Source organism: Annulohypoxylon truncatum (genome assembly GCF_022578515.1).
Source record: "Annulohypoxylon truncatum strain CBS 140777 unplaced genomic scaffold F4807scaffold_7, whole genome shotgun sequence".
Lineage (NCBI taxonomy): Eukaryota > Fungi > Ascomycota > Sordariomycetes > Xylariales > Hypoxylaceae > Annulohypoxylon > Annulohypoxylon truncatum.
This window is the reverse complement of record NW_025953793.1, coordinates 525,164-544,963: the sequence shown is the minus strand read 5'-3', so window position 1 is coordinate 544,963 and position 19,800 is coordinate 525,164. Positions and strand designations below refer to the sequence as shown.

The window sequence follows — 19,800 nt, the reverse complement described above, 5'->3', positions numbered from 1 at the left end:
ATGCCTCCGTACTAAGCCAGGATCGAAACCGGGTTGAGATCTCTCCGGAACTTACCACATATACCTATTATCTCCGGAAACTTTACGTTATTTTGGTTTCAGGATCAGTATATCTCCATCCTTGCGGAGGATTCTGTTCGTGGTAAACCAATATACCCCTAGTTTCAAACCAGGCTTCGTGAAGAAAAAGTACCTTGGAGACTAAGTGGTTTGTCCTCGGGATTAGGACTTAAGCCGTCGCAAATGAATATAATGTCAGCACATTCAACTGAATTTCTATATACAGATATATCACCAGGTCATCGACATGTGAATGATGTTCTTGTAGGGTCATAGGTCCAACCCGGGTGAGTCATTGAGCCGCACCAACATGTCTCTTGATAGGCACATATTTCTCACCCCTATCTTTTCCGCAAGTTGTAATACGCCCTCTGCTTGTTAAGAATGATGACTGAGCCGTACAAGAGGTGCCATAGCCCTCATAACTGCTCAGAGATGTGAGATATAAGTAGGCGTGTATCCGAGAAATACGGAACGATCTTTTGAAACAAACAGCCCGAATACGGAGTGATTAAAAACAAATCGGCGTAATTATCAGTCGACACGCTTGCACGGGTAAAGTACGCACGTATGTCTTCTTTTCGGCCCGTTAAATCACATGTCCCGACCATGGCCCGTCCCGACGGGTGTATGTACTTGACCCGGAGCTCTGGGTCGCCTAGGTCCTTGGCTGGAGCGAGAGGGGTACACGACTCCTTCGGTCATCATAGATGTAGCTGACGTCTGGTTGTGTTTATGTCATGCCCAGTTCAAGCTAATAGCTAGAATAGACTGATGTAGGGGTCTAGAGACTTTATTCAGTTTCCGATATACCAGGATTGCATAGATTCCCACGCGTGATGGTGATGTTAGGGGTGTAGTGTTATGTGACCTTATTTAGTGTGCTGGAAACAGTATACAGATATCGAAGCTCTTACATTAAGATATCTCATTTCCTTCCGAGATAGATGTAACGGGATGATCGTATACCATAGCTATCAGTAGGCACGTGTGATTGGGGGCCTGAGTACACACTAGGTAGTTGGCATCATGTAGCTTTGACCCGGGGATTTGGATCTTGTATCTTCTCAGGGTTAAGGAACCCTTACGCTATAATAAGACATATAGTCCATGCAGGTAGCTCTAACTACCTTAAGGGTACCCAGCTAGTATGCAGTCAGTGAGACCCAACTTCGTGTCTCTGCTATGCACATCATGCAGGACAGGCATTGGGATTTCCCTGAGAAATCTACTTTTACTATTGTATCACATTGGACTGAAATCAATGTTACCTTTCCCTGTCTTCCCCTTATTCCTTTTAGTGATATATTATTAGTCCGGTGACCAAAGTACGCATGTCTGCGTTGGAGGTTGTACAACCCCTTATTTACCTAGGTATGCTCAGGGCCTACACATATAGCCCACGTGTTACTTTAGGATAAGACTACGATGTTTGCTGTTTATTTTCCGTATATCTGAGTATCTATTTTCAGCGTATGGAAATGTGATATCGCTGGAGTTTATATGATGTGTAGCGGTTGATCTTGAAGGGATTCCGCGCAGTTCCTCTCCTAACATGACTCCGATATAACCAGTGGTGAATTATTAGGGTTAGATGTAAGGACTACTATTCAATTTGGGATCTGGCTGCCGCCGTAAGCTCTAGGAATAATATAGAAGAGATTGCCTATTGTTAGCTCATATATGAGTTATATTATCTACCTAGGCTGGGCCCTTGGTTATTGTTGACAATGGTTATCTGTTCATTACCGCATGACCGTTGCCCTATGGTAGGGCATATCATACACAGCTGCCTTGGAAACATGAGCAGCACTGCTTTGTTACCGTAATTAGATATATGGAGTTTAAGTCGATTCGATGACGTTTACGATGAAATTTCGTGAGAAATGACGGATTCTGAGGAGCATAGATTTCTCTTATATACTGGCACATAACGACTGGATAGCAAAGTCATGAAAATTCGTCAAACATACCCTGTGCATCAGTTTTACTTTTAGGTCTACCTAATCATCAGTAAATGCTATTGGTACCCCCGAGTTTACAGGCTGACCGTCTACAGTCGCGTATAACTCCGACCTGCCCCCGACGACCGCATGTGACCATTCATTTTAGCAACACTGGAGCACTTTTAATCCTCATCCCAGTTGGGGTTGGGTCCAGGCGGCTTTGGTCCGCCCGCTTGCCTTGACACGATGATCTGGTCGACTGACAACACGGTCCGTGCTGCTTCCGTTGCTAATTTGATAGCCCAGGCCTTGGTGACCATGAGGTCTAAGATGCCATTCTTCTTGGCATCCAAGGTGCCAGTGCCATCGTCGTTCTGTAGCAAATACAATGTCAGCTCTGTGCCCCAGTAAGAGATACGATGAAGTTACTTACCTCTATGTCGACTCCTGTAACCCAGGCGTCCTTTTTGTTATGTGCCGTATAAAGTCTGCTCAAGACCTCAGTAGCGTCTAAACCGGCGCTCTCCGCAATGGTTCGCGGCACCACTTCAAAAGCTTCGCCGTACTTTCGGATAGAGTATTGCGGCAAGCCTGGTGTCTTTTCGGCGATAGCTTGTATCCTTCCGACGAGTTGCAGCTCAGTTGCACCTGCGCCAGGAACCAGTCGTGCGTCACGAGTGATGGCCTTCACTACATTGACACCATCATCTACTGCTCGTTCAACATCGTCGAGATGGTTTTGTGTGGCTCCTCTAAGGACGATAGTGGCCGTTCTTGTAACCTCGTCTTCTTGCCTGAACACTGTCACACGATCTCCGCCAATCTCGAGGGTTTCAACAACATCCACGGATCCCATCTCGTCAGGCATGGGAGCGCCCAATCTCGCAAGAGGGGTAGCGCCAACGACTCGGCACACCCGTCGCAACTCAAATTTGCTTAGAATCTTGATGACGAGGATGCCGTATCGGTTGAGGTAGTGTAGTGCAAGCTCTCCTACGGTTGAACCGGCAACGACGACTCTCAATCCGACATCGTGTAACTCCTTGATGGCGGTCTCTAGCTGCTCTTCTTCTCCCTTGGTGAAGTCCATCATCTCCTTGGCATTGTGCAATAAAACAGTGCCCTTGGTCTCGGTTTGGCTGATGTCGATTGGGCAAGAGAAGACACCGACCTTGGCCTTATTCGCCTTCTTGACGGATCCATTTGGTTCCTTAGGAAATACCATACCCTTTACCACCCTGCTCTGCTCCAGACTTCCACCCATAATCTTGACTACTCGTATGTTGTCGACATTAAAATTGACAGGGTTCTTGGGGAGCACGGCAAGAACAGCCTCAGAAACGAGCTCGGCGAGGGTATCCTCATTCCCATTCTGCTTGCTGGCGACGACTGTTTTGATCGCCTTGCTTAGTTCCTCTTGGTTTCTGAGATCATCTACCTTATCCACGACAAGGTTCTCTAATTCTTCAAGGGCGAGCGCTTGGGCCCGTTCGTAACCTGTGACTATATCGGCCGTTTTCAGTCCCATTCGTAGTAGATCTTCGGCCTTCTTCAGGAGTTCACCAGCCAAGACGATGACGAGGTTTGTAGCATCACCCATCTCAGCTTCTTGCTGTTGACTTGCCATGACCAAGAGCTTGGCGGCGGGGTGGACAACGTCGAGCTCTTTGAGGATTGTGGCGGCGTCGGAGGTGAGGATCATCTTTTGCAGATGGTTGATGATGATCTTATTTCGGCCATAAGGACCTAGGGAGGTCTGAACTGTGGAGGAAATGGCTCGACAAGCATCGATATTTCGTAGGACGGCTCCATCTTCAGAATCATAGCTGTAGCATCGTTAGGCACCCTCTCGTTATACAGGTTTGGCAGATTTGGAAGATTTGCTAGCGGTGGTGGGGGTCGACATACTTGTTGTAGCCTTGCTTGAATAGGCCAGCGTTTGGCGCGTTCGGTATGCTGAGCGACATATTTGCTTCTTTTCACTTTAATATCTTCCCAACTGCTGGTCGACTTTATAGAAGCTCTGTGGGGGATATTATCGTGTAGAATAGGTCACCGATGAATCTTGAACAAAGTCAAGTGGGTTGCATTTGAAGCTCTACTAGAAAAATATTAGTGGGGCCAAACTAGGTACGTACTGGAGGCAGTGGAGGGCAGCAGGGGCAGGTACGTACCTCTTGTGCTAGTGGGGTCTTCCTTTGGGAAACCACGAATCACATAAATAGCTAATAGCCTTGCTCAATAAATGGACCTTTGGCTTTCATACTCCAATTAAAGCCTCAGGATTCCAGCCTCGTTTCTCGTGCTACGGTACTCCAACTTATTTAGGCTTATGACTTATGTAACTCGATTAATTCGTCGCGCGTCTCGGTGTTGCTGCTGATTTATTTTTCTTCAAACATCATCATCATTGCCATTGACGACCTCACTGTTCGATGTTCATCATACTACACGAAGGTACACTCTACCGCGCCTTCTAAGAATTCGCGTTTTTTATTATTATCTTTAAATTCACAGCTTATAGTCGAATTGTTCCTATTCACTATTCATCAGACCTCTTGCCTACGACGAGGAGCAAACGTGACTGATTGCAGTCGCACTCCTTCGTGACAATGGCACCGCAAAATTGTAAGTGCCTACAAATTTTATTATTGAAAATGTTATACCACAAAGTTCCTTAATGTACCTAGTCCATTATGAGGACTATTGTGAGTCATCTAGCAACTTGAAGCTATCACCACCATTACCAAATACCATCGCCGTCCCGACATTTTAACATCAATCATGAGCCACAACGATGAAAACAGGGGTACTCCGCCTCTATTCCGATGGCCCCCAGGAAGGGCGACTGCATCTAGCCCTGTTGAGCGTTCTTCCCAGGCTAGCCCCATTCCTACGGATTCCGGCCCAGTCGCTACTATGTCCAACCTGGATACTACTATGACCGAATTGAAGCTTAATGATAAGAGCTCGGATCGCGCATCACACGTTTCATCGAGAAAGCATACTGATCATAAAAAATCCGTAGTGAACCCGCCTTCTCTCCCTCCTACCGTCGAGGAAGCCTACCGTCGCAAGTGTATTCAGCTCAAAGAGCGCACCAAGGAGATTGAAGAAGAGGCCAAGGCTTATCAACTGCGACTAAGCCGACTCCAACGTCAAGTCCAGAAGCTCCGTCTTGAACGCGCATTTCTGCTCGAGCAGGTTGCCAAGCGCACAAGCACTAATGTCGAGGATTCTGAGGGCAGCCCCAGCCCTCCTCCCACCGTACGTACCAAGCTCCTCACCCACTTTTGGAAACTCTTCGTTGATATCAGGTATCTGACCTCGTAGCAGCCCAAGGATAAGCCGCTCCGAACGAAGCGTGGGCATAGGAAGCCCTCTCTGCTTCCCGTTTCCGAGCCGGGTACCAATCCCAGCGCCACTTTTATCAGCCAGAACTTGACGACACTTTCACCCAGCTCCGACGCCTTCTCTCACTCGCAGCTCGACACACAGAAGGAACACGGCCGCGGCGGAACCAACGGCGTCGCCAAGCGACCGAAGCGCCCCAGCAACGCCTTCGAGATCTACTGTAACGACACGCGACCCATCCTCCAAGCCCAGAACAAGGAGAAGATCGCGGCGGGCGAGTTCCGACTTGAAGAGGAGCTCGCCCGAGGCTGGAAGGATCTGCCCGAGAAAGAGAAGGAAGAGTTTCAGATCCGTTACGAGCAGGAATTGGCCCAATACAAGGAGGCCGTCGAAGAGTTCAAACGCGGCAATAAGGACGTCGCGGCTCGTGAGCGCTCACGCGGAAGGGATAGCCTTGCTGGCGGCAGCAAAAGTAGTCGAGGCGGAGCGGGAGCACGCTCGGCTCGGTTTGAGGAGGTCCAAGACGAGGATATGGACGAGGATCAAGACGTCGAGATGGCGGAGCCTGGTGACGCTGAGCCTGCCGGCGATCAGGACACAGACCCGGAGACCGAGGTCGAAGAGAACGACGGTGTGGTCGACTAGGAGTAGGGCCCTGATTATCCGTGTTGCTTGATGTAGCCCCATGACCCAACGACTCCATGCGACGACTCCGAACCTGAAAACTACACTCACACATATAATAATCTCGCCACAGAATAAAGGGGCATATGTTGCCCTACCTATCCCTCGACCTCTAGCATACGGAGAACGGAAAACGGAGAAGGAAAAACTCGCTGTTTTTGCTTAGCACCGCGAATGAAATTCGGGGTTGGGGAACGGTCGGATCGGAATGACGTTCTACGATCCTACCAAAAGAGCAGGCGTTACGGAATTTGGACTTTTGCGTGTACACTACGAAACTGGGTAGCTAGGAAGCTACGGTAATCAGTCAGGGAAGGTCCTGTTGCCTCTAGACGGCATAGGATCACTTTAGATACGACTAAAACGCGATGATTTTCTACGCATCATGATTCTCTATTCACGTGCATGTTTCTCGCATTGCGCTGCGAAAAGGTCTTCTGCCCTGAAAGAATTAATATATGTAGGCGAGCAATAGGTATGTATGACGAAGCTGGCTCGTGAACAACTTGGTAATATCGATACCGACGTCGATGCTAATACTATATACACCCAAACTGTAGGTTGTTTTGAATAATGGCCTCTGCTGATTAGACCTGCCATACCCAAGAACTTGAAGGTGCCGCTGCGTAGGTGGAGTCCACTTAAGTACCTAGGTTAGGTATGAGGTATGTATGCTATACTACAAATATATGTAACTGATCCCGTGCATCCCCAGCGCCGCCCATTGCATTTTCCGATTTATGAAAGCAAATTACTAGTCTAATAGCGACGAGGTGCGTAGGTACGACAGATGCTTAGTCTACGCCCGCGTACAGGTCGACGACGATATTGACTGCCGCGACCAGGATCTCGGCTGCGATGAGAACGATGACTGCGACATGTTAGTTTTGTTTCAAAAGGAGGTTATAGGGAGAAAGGGAAGACCTACCAATCCACTCTAATTTCTCGCCGTGTCCGTGACTGAGCTGATCTTTCAGCACCGCCAACAAGTCCGCAATGACATCTAGCCGTTCCGTGAGCAGACCGACACGTTGGTCCATCTCGAGGTAGCTCCGGACGGCCTGGTAGACGGGCTCGAGGTGGGGTTCGACCCAGAAGAGCTCGGGCGTGTCGAGGACGCTACCGTTGAGGTGAATGTTAATCCTGAGAATGAACAATTCGCCAATCTGCATGTTGATTTGTGAGCGTGAGAGGGCAATTTTTCCTGTCAGGGCTATTTGCGTCGGGATATCCTTGCATGTATCGACGGTCGAGGCGATGAGCTCTTCGAAGAGGGAGGTCTAACATCATGTTAGTAAGACGTATATATATCTCATAAGGAGAAAAGATTTAAGCGGAAGCCGACAAGAAAAATGTCTATATCAAAAGGGGGTGTTGTACCTTGACGCTTTGGGCGAGCGCATGTGATATAGCCAGTTTCGTCATATAATTCCTTTTGTCTCGTAATGTGATAAAGTCGTTATATATCCGCGGCTGGTACTCGTTCGTGTAGTAAAAATTAAAGCATTCTGTCTCCATGTCGTCCGGGTCTAGCTTCTCAAGTTCGAACTTTGCTATGTCTTTTAGAAATCGCTGTTCTTGTCCCAGTGTCATCCCCCATATAACTACGACGCCGTAATCGAACAAGAATACTTCTGGGGTGTGCACCTTGGTATCAAACTCGACTTCGTGCGGGTGTTGCTCCGAATGCGAATGCAAGTCGTGTATCGCGCTTTCGTCCTCTAGTCGTGATGGGTAGGTGAGATTGTTGTGCATATCTCGGCCATTGCTGAACGTTTGTTCGGCATCTGACGTTCCGTCATTTCGTTGCGCCTGCAAGTTGTGTAGGCTTTCTCTCCTGTACTCATCCGAATGCTCTTCGAACTCGCCTGTCGAATGTCTCCTTTCATACATCTGAACCGGTCTCTCTGGTATTTCTTCTGCCGCTTCAGCTCGTTCTGCCGACTTGCCAAGTGTATAGCTATAAGGTGAGTATATGCACTCGTCGATTAATTTAGGATGTGCTCCCCGGTTCTTGCCCCTGCCTTTTAGGAACCGCATCAGGCCATCCATCTGGTATCTGTTTGCGGTACAATAGGCTGTGACCCGTGGCAACCTGTCTCGGTCTGCCTTTCCTAACCGTGCGGCATCTCTCCTCGCTGTAGGATCTTTAATACGCGTGTATTGCGAATAGACGTCCCTGCCGCTCTCCTCATCTGGTGCCTCCTCTTCGAGCTCGGGATTCGGCAGTAGTTTTAGTTTCTGCGCAGTCTTGGAGCTCCGTTGGGGGCCAATCTTCGGCACAGGGCCTACTGATGGCGGGAGAGCGGTGAAGACGGAACCGTGACTGTTGCGTCGACGTAGGCGATTATTCAGCGCCGAGAGCATGGGAGGCGGGACGGCCGAGCTACTTCCCGAGGCCAGGGAACTCGTCGCGCGTCCATGCTCGAGAGTATTTATGGTGCTAGGCGACGAGCTTAAAGAAGCAGGATCTGGATCGATGGTTCTTGACACGGGGTTCGGGTTAAAGGTTACGTTGCGCGCGGTCTTGGGACGCTCTGTGTCTCGTCGTAGTAGAGGGGTTCGTTCAGACTTCGGTCCATAGCTCGTCGACGCTCTTGGTGATGCAGCCATTGCAATACTTGGCCTCTATTAAAACACGCCTGTCTGTAGCCTGACACGTTTAAGAGCGAGCTTAGCCTGCCCTTACGTGCTAGTGACCTCGGAAGCGTAATGACAGCTCTCCTTTGTGTCTGGTGTTATTGTGTTGCCATGCGAAAGGTGTTGCCGGGAGTTTGAGAAGAGATTATCAATTAAACGTGTTTGGGTCTCAATGATACTTGCCCCTGAATTGGAAAAAGGACAGCCTCAAGAACGAGTTAAGTTATGATGATATCTCTAAGTTCACGTTTGAAGGGTTGAGTGTCTATTGCTAAGGTTTACAACATTTGGAGCTAAGAAGTTTTAAGAGAAGCACTTCCTGGAGCTAGTAGTCTAGGTGCTACCTGCATATTTCCTGGTAGCTTGGCCTTATGACGTTCAAGAATTGGCCCACGCTCAATGAAAGGGAAGAAAAAAAATTAAGATAAAAACGAAGCTAGCGCCGGCTTGTCACCCATAATCCCTGCAAAGTTGCGGGGATTCTGCTTTGAGTACTCATGCGTACATTACCATATGTAAAATGCTTGATAGATACATAAAAACACCTATACCTACACATATTATGGCGTGAGTCGCCCTATCCTCTTCACTCATTATGTTACCCAACCTGCCAACAGCCAACCTTAAATGCCGAAGGTTTGGGGGAGGTGACTTCCTTCCCACCTATATCAACTCTGAATTATATGATAACTGTATCTTGACTCCCTTCAACTCTCTTCAGTCTTTGCAGGTGGATTGGCTCGTTATTAGAACATCATAATTCGTGCATCGATCCGCCACTCGCATATTTCCAGATGGTACCCAGGTAATTAGAGAAAATAAACTCATGCACCAATGATCTTCGTCTCGATTTTGAAGCCGGCGTCGTCCAAACGGTCAATATATCCAGGGCCGAGACAAGCAGGAGTATAAATACCCCCTTTAAGGTCAACGTCGTCTTGTAACATCGTCAACGCAGCTTGGCTTAGAAGAACTGCAGTTACTATGGTAAATGGATTCGTTAGTTGCGAAATGTTTGCTGAGTTCAGTTTGAAAATCGATTACTTACGATAATACATTCCTCCGCTATGCTCAGCCTTGCACCAGACTTTCTTGCGAATCTCTGGTGCAGTGTCTAGCGTTGCTACTCCCCGGAGCTGGATATACTCTTTTTCTCGGTCTTGCTTTGACGGCCCTTCGCCAGGTTGGGGAATAAACTTGCGCATTACCTTCCGAAACGGTGGGCAGAACATAAGCGCCAGACCGCTGACCATAAGACCATAATGCATTACAATGCCTCCCAAATAGTTTCGAGGTCTCATGTACTCCCGGTATGTGAAGTTTGGCCCGTAGAAATACTTCTGCAACGATGACTCCTGTTTGAACAGGCCCCAACTACGTTGCACAACCGCCGTGTTTGTCCCCGCAGTCACGGACGTCGCCACCAGGCCAAGATCAGGTATAGAATTCAAGCCTGTCAACCTTGATAGAAACGAGGGCTTAGGCGCTAGTTTTGAGTTCGCAACGGGAGACAGAGCATATGGCTTATGAGAACCGACGATTTCCTTCCAGTGGAAGACGTCGAAGAGACCTAAGACTGTATGAAGAGTGCCCCCCGATGGCGTGCCGCTGGATTGTGTCAACTTCATTCCGACTTGATCTTTAGATATGGATGACTTACTGCAACTCATGCACCGAGACAACAACGTCTTTAACGGGGGCTGATAGTTCGGAGCGGGCTACTGATACCATCGAGAAAGTTACAAGGTCTGATAGTGCTGATTCGATGGCGGTTTGTGGAAATAAGCAAGCGCCTGTAGCCTTTGCAGATGCTTCATATTTCCTTATCATGGTCTGATGCCAAACACACTCACCCGTCGCATCAAAGTAGTGAGTTCCAGATTCTGCACAAGCTCTGAAGGCATATTCTCCGTACTTTGCATACGGCCCTACGGTTGTGATAAGTGCGTAGGTTTTCTTGGCTAAGGCTGCAAGGTCGGTGTCGTTGAGGTTACATATCTCGATCCCGGGTGATTGACGATCTGGGTTGAGAGCTTTGCATTTCCTGACGACATCTTGCAGCTTTTCTGCGGACCGACCAGCAACTGCCCACCTCAAATCCGTTGGGAAGTGAGTTGTGATATGTTCTGCGCACAATGATCCAGTATAGCCTAGTAGCTATCAGCGGTTGAACATGTTATACTTCTCCTAAATAAGCCTTGAAGACTTACCAGTTGCACCGAATACCACTAAATCATACTGGCGAGAATGTTTCTTGAATGACATGGTGACTACGCCTGCCAAAATGATTTTTAAGTATCGTGGTTAAGTGTAAGACAAGGTCGAGCAAGGCAGATTTGTAAGTTGAGTATTTAATAGGAAGTATCCCTGGCTTGGATAGCACACCTGGTATACTTTTATTCGCTACTTAATAGATGGAGGCTCGAGAATGGAGCGATGAAATACGCGGCGAGTCTCTCCTATTAGGGTTATATATGTACAAAGACAAAAGACATCAGCAGACGAGACATGTAATTTGAACATTGCGGATCTAGGGCGTTTGATATTCCCTTCGCCATTTCTCGCATCGCCTCGACAGGCTAGGATGCATACAGGAGGAGGCTTTAAACAGCGGTAATCACGGAGCGCGGTTCTAGCTATGAAAGGAATCAAGGCCGCACTTGCCTCGGCTGGACACCTCTAAAGGAATGGGAGCTCCGGCGTTTCGTGAATGTCAATCCGGTAGAGAGCGCCGTAGGTTTCGGATTGCTTCCTCAAACGGTTTAGTCTACATAGAGATCATCGCCGGGATGATCTGTGGCACTCTTTGCTCCGTTGCCGTTGAGAGATAAGCCAATGGGACTAGATCATTCTCGCCTGCCATACGACGAATCGGGGCATTTTCTACAGATCCTCGGATGAATCCATCAATTGATACAGACAATCTACCTCCGACCATCTAATTGGGCGACGACGTAGGATTAGTCATTTAAGTCACCTGACAGCCTGGCCATCTCCGAAGCCATCTCCACTCTTTTTCGGCCCCTCTTTACCTTACATAAACCCCTAAAGTAGCGAAGTCTATTTTGACATGGTCAAAGCGTCTTTTTTCGGCTCGCTTAGCCCTAGGAAGGAACACCACTTTGAACTTTCACACCAGCAAAATCGAAATTGTTAGCCTAGCAGCCCACTCTGCCATTCAACATTTCGAATTTGACTACGGAAACTTTTTGACCACAACCCCAAAACACGCAACCCTTCCGTCGCCATCTACACTCCGCGATCAAACGACACAATCCTCAATCAAGATGACGAAGCGCACGAAGAAGGTCGGTGTTACCGGCAAATACGGTACTAGGTTAGTATTTCTATATCTTGTCGCGAATTCCTCGAACGGCTCTGTCATCGCTGGTGGGTGAATGTCGCCAACGGTTGCCAACTTAACGAGACGAGCTACGAATTTCTATACTCGAAGAAAATATACTCGAAAAAAATGCACCGGTGTTCCAATCTTGGGGAATCCATGCTGATAATGATCCTCCTTGAACAGATACGGTGCCTCCCTACGAAAGCAAGTTAAGAAGATGGAAATCACTCAACACGCCAAGTACACCTGCACCTTCTGCGGCAAAGTCACAGTCAAGCGCCATTCAGTCGGTATCTGGAACTGCAAGTCGTGTGGAAAGACCGTCGCCGGAGGAGCTTATACCGTATCGTATGTTAAATTACAGACAACTACATCCTGATTTCGCTGGGAAGCTAGGAGACACGAATACTAATTCTTGAATTGTAGAACTGCTGCCGCCGCCGCCATGCGATCGACACTACGACGATTGAGGGAGATCCAGGAGGTTTAAACGTGGGTCAAGGGGGGAACGGTTGTTTTCTTTGCATTTGGCTTCGGTGTACGGGAAAACGGAATTTTCTACGCAAGCCATGAAAGGTCATGACGACGATCGATGGATTTCTCGGTCAGCATCAATAAGGTTGCCTATGAACCAGGGTCCTCGATCATAACCAAATGCCAACACAGAATTTATGAAGAACAAAACATCCCGGATTGCTGGAGTCACTCCATACGACCCGGCTTCTTTTCGTGTCTCCTACGTGAAATATGCCTTATGGTTTTTGTTAAATATTGTCGTCGAAAACGCACGGTCGAGTCATAAATGAAGATCACTTGGGTCGATTACGCTGGGCGTTTGAAGGCGTTCGATCTGTCAGGCAGCTCTGCCCGTACTTGCCCTAGAGACTGGGGATATATGATGAGGGCAGTCGGTGCCTGTGTGAGATTTGAGATCTGAGAGGCCGGGACTCTTGTCCTTGCCGATGCCTCGAGGTGTGGACTTGATCGTCCTCGTGTATTGCGCTGTTAACGTCGCCTACTCATGTGAGTCATTTGGCTGCCTGGCAGACTTAATCCTCAAGCAGGATCAGGATCTAGGTTGACGCATATTTTCAGGGCAACATCCACGGACAAGTGTCACGTTGGAACCAGCCAGCCTCGAATTATTGTCTACTGAGTCAAATACCAATAGTCCAAAACGACTTTAACGACATCCCGCGATCAATATAAAAACGACCCGGCCCCCGTCACAGTATATGCGCCCTGCTCCCGTAATCGGCTGTTAAGTCCGGTTTTAACTTGTCATTCTCCCACCGCGCGAACCTCTTTCTGGTAGAATAGGTACTGTCTTTTGATTACTACCAGAATAGTGTCTTAACTAACATCTACGTTGCTATTGGCTCCCGGGCTGTACCTGAAATCGAGTTTATACCCATTTCGGCAGATTACAGACCCCGTGGTACACAATCGGGAAGCGCCTGTTCTTGGCTCCTGGATCACGTACAGCAGACCGTCGTAGCCGAAAGAACCGGATTTCGTTTTGGAGGTTCTCTCTCCTTTCCCCCAAACGAGGACATTAATCACTAGGTAACTTCGACCGAACATAGGTAGGTCGGAAGCCCGTTATCTGTAAGCGAATGGATAAGGAATGCATCACAAACATGCCATTTTATCAATATTAAGGGGAGTGCGTGTGTAAGGTATGTTCCTCGACTCGACAATCCTCCCGACCGACGATTGGGGCTATTGGAGAACGCCCTGGGAAGAACGAGTGACACTGCATTAGCCGCAACATACCTAGCTCCGTAAAGTTTCTTAGTAACTCAGGTGTGAAATCGTCTCATCGGTATCTCTTAGCATACAACTCTCTACTACCTGCCTTAGAGGCATATGCGCAGCGATTCAAAAGAGGAAGAAGACCCTGTTGGCACTCGGCTAAGCGACATCGAACTAGAAAGTCGAAGAGGCTGTCTCTCAGCTACACTTATGCCAACCTTACCACCAATGAAGCGGCATCCTCGAAGCATTTTATGGTCTTCGTCATCAAAACTTTGCAGGCTTAGCTCATCGTCTTATGATTACGATCGTATACGCCAAGGTAGGTAAAGTCTGACCAGGGGGAGTTCCTGGAATGACGTGCTGTTGAAACGTTCGGAACGGGATGAGCTGAAAGTATTTCCGACCAAACCGCACAGAAAACCCGTACTAAATAGCTTACCCGACCACGACGACGATTGCAACCTGACGATAACAAGGGCTCGGGGTCACCTGTGTGGCACTTGAGTTTAGTTTGACTGGGCATATTTCTAAAAACGCCAGGTGAACATTAACTTTACGTTGGTAGGCAATCACCACCTGGTCAGTTTCCCCCTCTTCTAAGTTCTAACATCGAACCTGCCTATATACATAGGTACCTACCTATACACGCCTCGTTCGTTTAGGTATTCAGCGGTCTTACGGAGTCACAGTACCTTCCTCTGGTTATTCTTGGTTGGTTATCCAGGTCATTTATGGTCATTTATGATCGTTTGTGTACAGAAACTGCAGCCTGCAAGGGTTCTTGAGTAAAGTACTTACGCATGTACGCAGTACGAATTGCTCAGCGTCGACCGAGGAGTACGAAGTTACATACTGCGCACCAAAAAAGGGTCAAGAGTTCAGTTGTCGTCATCTGATAGGCCAGTTTTGGTCCCGCTCGGGCCAGGTAAGGTGGCAGCGCTAAACTCGTCAAATTCCCATGGGCTTTCAGTAGGCCCCTCCTTCGTCCTTTTTTTCGACTTTCACCATTGTTAAACCACTCCCACTTCGATTGAAAGTCCACCTATTTTTACGTGTGTTCCTTAGCACTTTAGCAAGCAAAAGCTACCACTACACGCGGAAGCCTTTACAGCTTCATCGACTTCATCAATTACGGCGGATTCAGTCGCTACACAACGGAATCAATCAAGTCACCAATCGATATCTTGCTTCTTTAACACGGATTTCTCTTCCGCACATATTTCCCCTATTCCCTTGAAATTGTTCTAAGGGCCAAGCTCAAGCTCAAGCTCAAGAGACAGGCAAACTGCACTTTGACCACTTTGATCAATTACCATCCCGCCACCCGTCGTCCATTATCCACCTGCACCACCCACCACCCACCACTCGCGTTTCTGGACAAAGCTCGGCCTATTAACTTGGCCAGCCGGGGGCGCTTTTTTAATTCTCCCCCAAACATTCAATTCTAAAAAGGCGTCTCTCTACCTGGATATCTCAGTCTCTGAATCACAGAAAAGGACAAGACTGATTACCTAATCATTCAATCAATTTAACAAACCTGATCTAACAGGTCTACCTAACTTTTCATCGACAATCATCAATCATATTTCAGTACGGATTTCTTCCGCAAATAGGTAGACCCGTGTCCAACGCTAAAAGCACCCCTCGTCATATCCTCCCGTCACTCTTCCATTATTATTCTTTGGCCCTATTTTCTTTCGTCCAGGTCATTACTCCTGCGTTAGTACATCACCTGCGCACCCCTCAAAGTACCTATTTATCGACTTTATCGACTCCTGCCTTATCAAGCCACCAATCCAACCAACCAAGCAGCCAGCCAGCCAGCCAACCCACTCTCTATCTCGAGCTCGCCGGCCAGTACATCACGGTACATATAATTCATCCACTCAAAGGGTTTGTTGCTCAAGCTGCAGCAAATCTTCCAAAAAGGCAGACTTACATTAAAGTCACTTATATGTTGTATTCTCAACATCGACAATCCATGAAAATCTGCCCCGATGGCTGATCAATGTATTGTCTGTCTAGAAACTCTAGACGTCCAATCGTCGCCGCCGCTTTCGCAATTGCACGAACCTCCCGAAGACGATCTCCCACAGACCTCGTCGTCCGCTGCAGGCGAAGCAAATGCAAATGCGCCGGCACGACTATCGTCAAAGTCTCCGCTAGGCATCCACTCCGCCGGCGAAGACAATAACATTGCCATCATCCATATTTGTGGTCATGCTTTACATGACGCTTGCTTGCGAGAGTGGACGGGAAAGGCAAATAGCTGTCCCATCTGCCGCCAAGCATTCCATCTGGTGCATGTATACGATAAAGTTGGAGGTAAGTTTATTACATCATTTTCGTCGCTACAACGCATGTCGCACCAAGATGCTAATTACCTTACTTTACCACTTAGGTACCCAGCTATCATCTTATAAGGTAGAGGATAAGAAACAGGTAGCTGAATTCGACCCGCAAGCATGGTTGGATGACAATCCAGAGGTAGAAGAGGAAACGAGGCCTTGTCCCATCTGCGACCGAGCTGACCACGAGGATGTCCTCCTCCTCTGCGACAGCTGCGATGCACCATATCACACATTCTGCGTCGGCCTTGACAGCGTCCCTCGAGGGCACTGGTTCTGCCTGGAGTGTGCTGATACTGGTGCCGAGCTCCTGGCTTCCGAGCTCCACGATGAAGACGCGATAGCTGGCTTCTCAGATGGACATTCCGATTACTTGCCTCGTACCCAGGCTACCATGCGCCGGGCTAGGCAGCACGCTCGTTCAAACGACTGGCAAGGTGCCTGGGGTCAAATTGCAGGCCGAGTCTGGGATGCATTGAATCTCGACCTGGACAATCACGACGATGACGATGCGCTACACAATTACCGACGATCGCAACAGAGGAGAGAACGAGACCGCCGCGAGTACCAAAGGTGGCAACAACGGCTCAACATTGCTAGCCGTCTCGGAGCTCGTGAGGTATTTGTGAGCAATATCTCGAATGTCCTACCTCAGCCCGTTGCGCAACAACCATCGCCACCACCTCCGCCTCCACCTGAAGAAACGCCTGAAGAGAAGGAGGCATGGGGCGCGCTGGAAAAGGCTATGGAGGTCGAGGTTACTAATCTCAACCCCCAAGCCTCAAACCATCGAAAGAGGAAGTCTCGGTCGGTGACTGCATCTCCAGTTGAACCACCTCAGCAACCAGAGCGTAAGCTAAAACGACCACGTACGAGAAGGGCGCCCGGAATAGAAGCAGCTTCTTCGTCCGGCCAACCATTGATACAGACAAACCAGTCTACGTCGGACGGAGCCAACCCAAATTCTATGTCGCCCGTTCAAGGGAGCAGCGAAGCACCTTCTTTCCTTTCTTCGCTGCTAAAAGAAGTCGAAATGAGTGCGCCTTCTGATGATGAGAACATTCGGCCGATCTTCAACTTTTCCACCAAAGCAGCACCCAATCCGTCATCACCGGCCTCACCTTCTCCTTCGGCCCACAGTAGTCCTCGAGCTCTCTCTGCCACACCGCCGCCACGAACCATCGGCGATCGTCCCGGCTCGCCACTCACACTTAGCTCACATATTGAGCCGATCTACCCTCCTTCAAATTTCCTAGCGAGCCTGAGCAATAGCGATCAAAGCGATTCCGACTCAAGGTCCCGCCATCAATCCCGTCGCCGTCAGAAGTCCCGGGCAACCAACGGCTCCCCTGAGATCCGGCAACCCGAACCCCACCGCGAGCAACAATCGATAGCTATGAGATATCCGTCCCGTTCCCAGGACGCATCTCCTTCCCGTGCAGCATTGCCGTACGAGATGAAGGCCAGTATTAGTGGTATTGTAAAGGACGCCCTCAAGCCTCATTGGAACTCGGGACATATCACAGCGGATCAGTATGCGTCTATCAATCGCGATCTGAGCCACATGCTATATAAGGAGGTCTCGGAGGATTCTCTTAATGATGACGCTCGACGGCGCTTCGAAAAAATTGCAAGCCAAGAGGTGACCAAGGCAGTCGCAGATCTCGAGGCATGATGCCCTATCGTTTTAGCCTTGTCGATTCATGAAAACAGCAACAAGATAGACACGGAACCTGGGACATTTGTGGCGTTTTACGGCTTACTGGGCATATCATCGGACGTTGCGGATAACCTACCTATAGAGCCATTGATCTTATCAAGATACCCTCGTGTGGATTCCTGATTTTACTTCTGATGCGGACAATTCCTCACTGGCGCCTTCCCTTTTTCTTTCCTGCATACGCGATGGCGTTTGGCAATTGGGTGATCAAGCCCTCCGTAACGAGTCACGGATGGACAATATTGCATGTCGGTATGGATTGAGCTTTTCCACACTTTAGCTAGGAAAGATCCGATAGGGGTGCTCTGACTGGAGTTTTCAACAATGCTATGATTATTTTCGGCTTTGGGAGTGTATAATACATTCAGATTCGGGAATTCATACTCGGCAACCATTACTCGGTACTAATACCGAATTTGTATGCCTTTAGAATTCTACTTATCTTCCTCTGTGAAGAACTTCCCTTGTGATGAATGTCTTTGGCGATTTCGGCTTGTCCATTCTGAAACTAGCAATGAGAAAACACATGGCGATGTGAGATGGCCTTGTCTGCTGTTTCATAAAGTTTCTGTCCATAAAACTTGGAATTCCATAAATTCCAAGTACCAAGTACCAAGGAGTGGAATTTGGTGCCACATTGTGGCTGAGCACCAGCCTCCTAGCGTTGTGGGTCCGCTAACGTTTTGTTCATCTATTTCTATTAAAATTTCTGCTTCCCTTTTTTTCTTCTTCTTCATGGAATCCAGGCACCAATCCTTATCATCAGACTTTTCACAATATTCCCAAAATGTCCTGATCATTTACGAGTGCCGAGAACGGTAGAGCAGCTTTTTTTCGCTAGCAGTACCTGCAAATATAGAACTGGGTTTGCTGTTAGATATATGCTGCTGACATACATTTTCTTTTTCTCTCTTTCTATTCCCCTTATTCCCCCTTCCTATCTTTAATTTGGGAGTTTGAGGATAGCCTAGGAGTAACTAGAAGCAACTTGAGGACATGTGTGATGACGAGAAGTAAGGGACTGGGGTTGAAGATGTTGGGGGCAAAGACTGGCTATTGTTACATCTCGAAGACCAAAACCTCGCCAATAAATGAGACATCCCAACAACTCTGTAGAAACGAAAATAGTGTCCTACAAAGGTACCAATACCCACCTTGTTAGGCACGTATGGCATAACAATTAAACACACATTCTAACTTCGTAGGCCTCTAAGAAACGCTACTGCTAGGCACCACAGGATAATCATATTGTCCACATCTCATAAGATCTACATCATGTCGTATTGCCATCGTTTCGTATTCAATCTAATTACTGGGTATCTGTCTTGTTTGGCATATCAAACTGAAACGCTCGTATCGAGGGCTATTCTCCACGGTTTGTAGATAGGGCTAAGTGTTCAAAGTAATATGTGCGGGACTTAAAGTAGGTTCCTAATTCGACATCCCAAGAACTCAATGTGTAAGTAACCCTTTTAATGTTAGTAAATCTTAACAATCGTATGAAATAAAATATTGCCACAAGCTAAGATGTCCGAACACTTGGCAAGTGAGACCTTTATACTATATCCTTAATATTTCCTAGCAAAGTAGTAAGGTAGTAACTAGAGAAGGGGACTGAAGTTCTCCCGGATCACTAAGGGGTAGTCGGATGCACTACAGATCTAGTAACGCAACAACACATGATGTCAGTCACTTTGTAAGCATTTCAGAACCAATATCTAAACCATTATATTTATAGATAGAAAAAGAAAAAAAAAAGAAAACGTACAACACCGTGGATCTGCTGGTCGTCACCGACCTAATGCGGCGGTAGCCAGCTTATCTATAGGAGAGCGGACGGACTAGATTCTCATTATGGCTTATAAAGAAGGCGGCCGGAGTTGCCAAGAGGCCCCATCTCCATCAAGCCATTGGGAATGGATAGGGGCACACCACAAGACAACC

General features: G+C 48.0%; 6 protein-coding genes across 6 annotated transcripts; 3 read left to right on the top strand and 3 right to left on the bottom strand.

Annotated features, from left to right (window-relative positions):
• Positions 1-1,962: 1,962 nt before the first annotated feature.
• Positions 1,963-4,081, bottom strand: F4807DRAFT_415551 (T-complex protein 1). Its single transcript, XM_047997054.1, has 3 exons — positions 3,915-4,081; positions 2,440-3,832; positions 1,963-2,380 (listed from the first exon to the last, which is right to left on the bottom strand). Exons 1-3 carry the CDS (start codon positions 3,971-3,973, stop codon positions 2,189-2,191), a joined length of 1,644 nt encoding a protein of 547 aa, XP_047856829.1. The 5' UTR covers positions 3,974-4,081; the 3' UTR covers positions 1,963-2,188.
• A 207-nt stretch (positions 4,082-4,288) lies between these two features.
• Positions 4,289-6,425, top strand: F4807DRAFT_415550 (uncharacterized protein). The gene is made up of 3 exons (XM_047997053.1): positions 4,289-4,634; positions 5,035-5,273; positions 5,343-6,425. Exons 1-3 carry the CDS (start codon positions 4,619-4,621, stop codon positions 6,003-6,005), a joined length of 918 nt encoding a protein of 305 aa, XP_047856828.1. The 5' UTR covers positions 4,289-4,618; the 3' UTR covers positions 6,006-6,425.
• A 54-nt stretch (positions 6,426-6,479) lies between these two features.
• Positions 6,480-9,009, bottom strand: F4807DRAFT_415545 (DUF155-domain-containing protein). Its single transcript, XM_047997052.1, has 3 exons — positions 7,425-9,009; positions 6,973-7,324; positions 6,480-6,915 (listed from the first exon to the last, which is right to left on the bottom strand). Exons 1-3 carry the CDS (start codon positions 8,655-8,657, stop codon positions 6,839-6,841), a joined length of 1,662 nt encoding a protein of 553 aa, XP_047856827.1. The 5' UTR covers positions 8,658-9,009; the 3' UTR covers positions 6,480-6,838.
• F4807DRAFT_415543 (uncharacterized protein) lies at positions 9,000-11,437 on the bottom strand. Its single transcript, XM_047997051.1, has 4 exons — positions 10,895-11,437; positions 10,345-10,834; positions 9,733-10,292; positions 9,000-9,666 (listed from the first exon to the last, which is right to left on the bottom strand). Exons 1-4 carry the CDS (start codon positions 10,947-10,949, stop codon positions 9,509-9,511), a joined length of 1,263 nt encoding a protein of 420 aa, XP_047856826.1. The 5' UTR covers positions 10,950-11,437; the 3' UTR covers positions 9,000-9,508.
• A 534-nt stretch (positions 11,438-11,971) lies between these two features.
• Positions 11,972-12,520, top strand: F4807DRAFT_450450 (ribosomal protein L37ae; the record flags this gene model as incomplete). Its single annotated transcript, XM_048000130.1, has 3 exons — positions 11,972-12,021; positions 12,214-12,378; positions 12,457-12,520. 3 exons carry the CDS (start codon positions 11,972-11,974, stop codon positions 12,518-12,520), a joined length of 279 nt encoding a protein of 92 aa, XP_047856825.1.
• Positions 12,521-15,294: 2,774 nt separating this feature from the next.
• On the top strand, positions 15,295-18,044 carry F4807DRAFT_365948 (uncharacterized protein). Its single transcript, XM_047995632.1, has 2 exons — positions 15,295-16,113; positions 16,190-18,044. Exons 1-2 carry the CDS (start codon positions 15,786-15,788, stop codon positions 17,809-17,811), a joined length of 1,950 nt encoding a protein of 649 aa, XP_047856824.1. The 5' UTR covers positions 15,295-15,785; the 3' UTR covers positions 17,812-18,044.
• Positions 18,045-19,800: the final 1,756 nt, after the last annotated feature.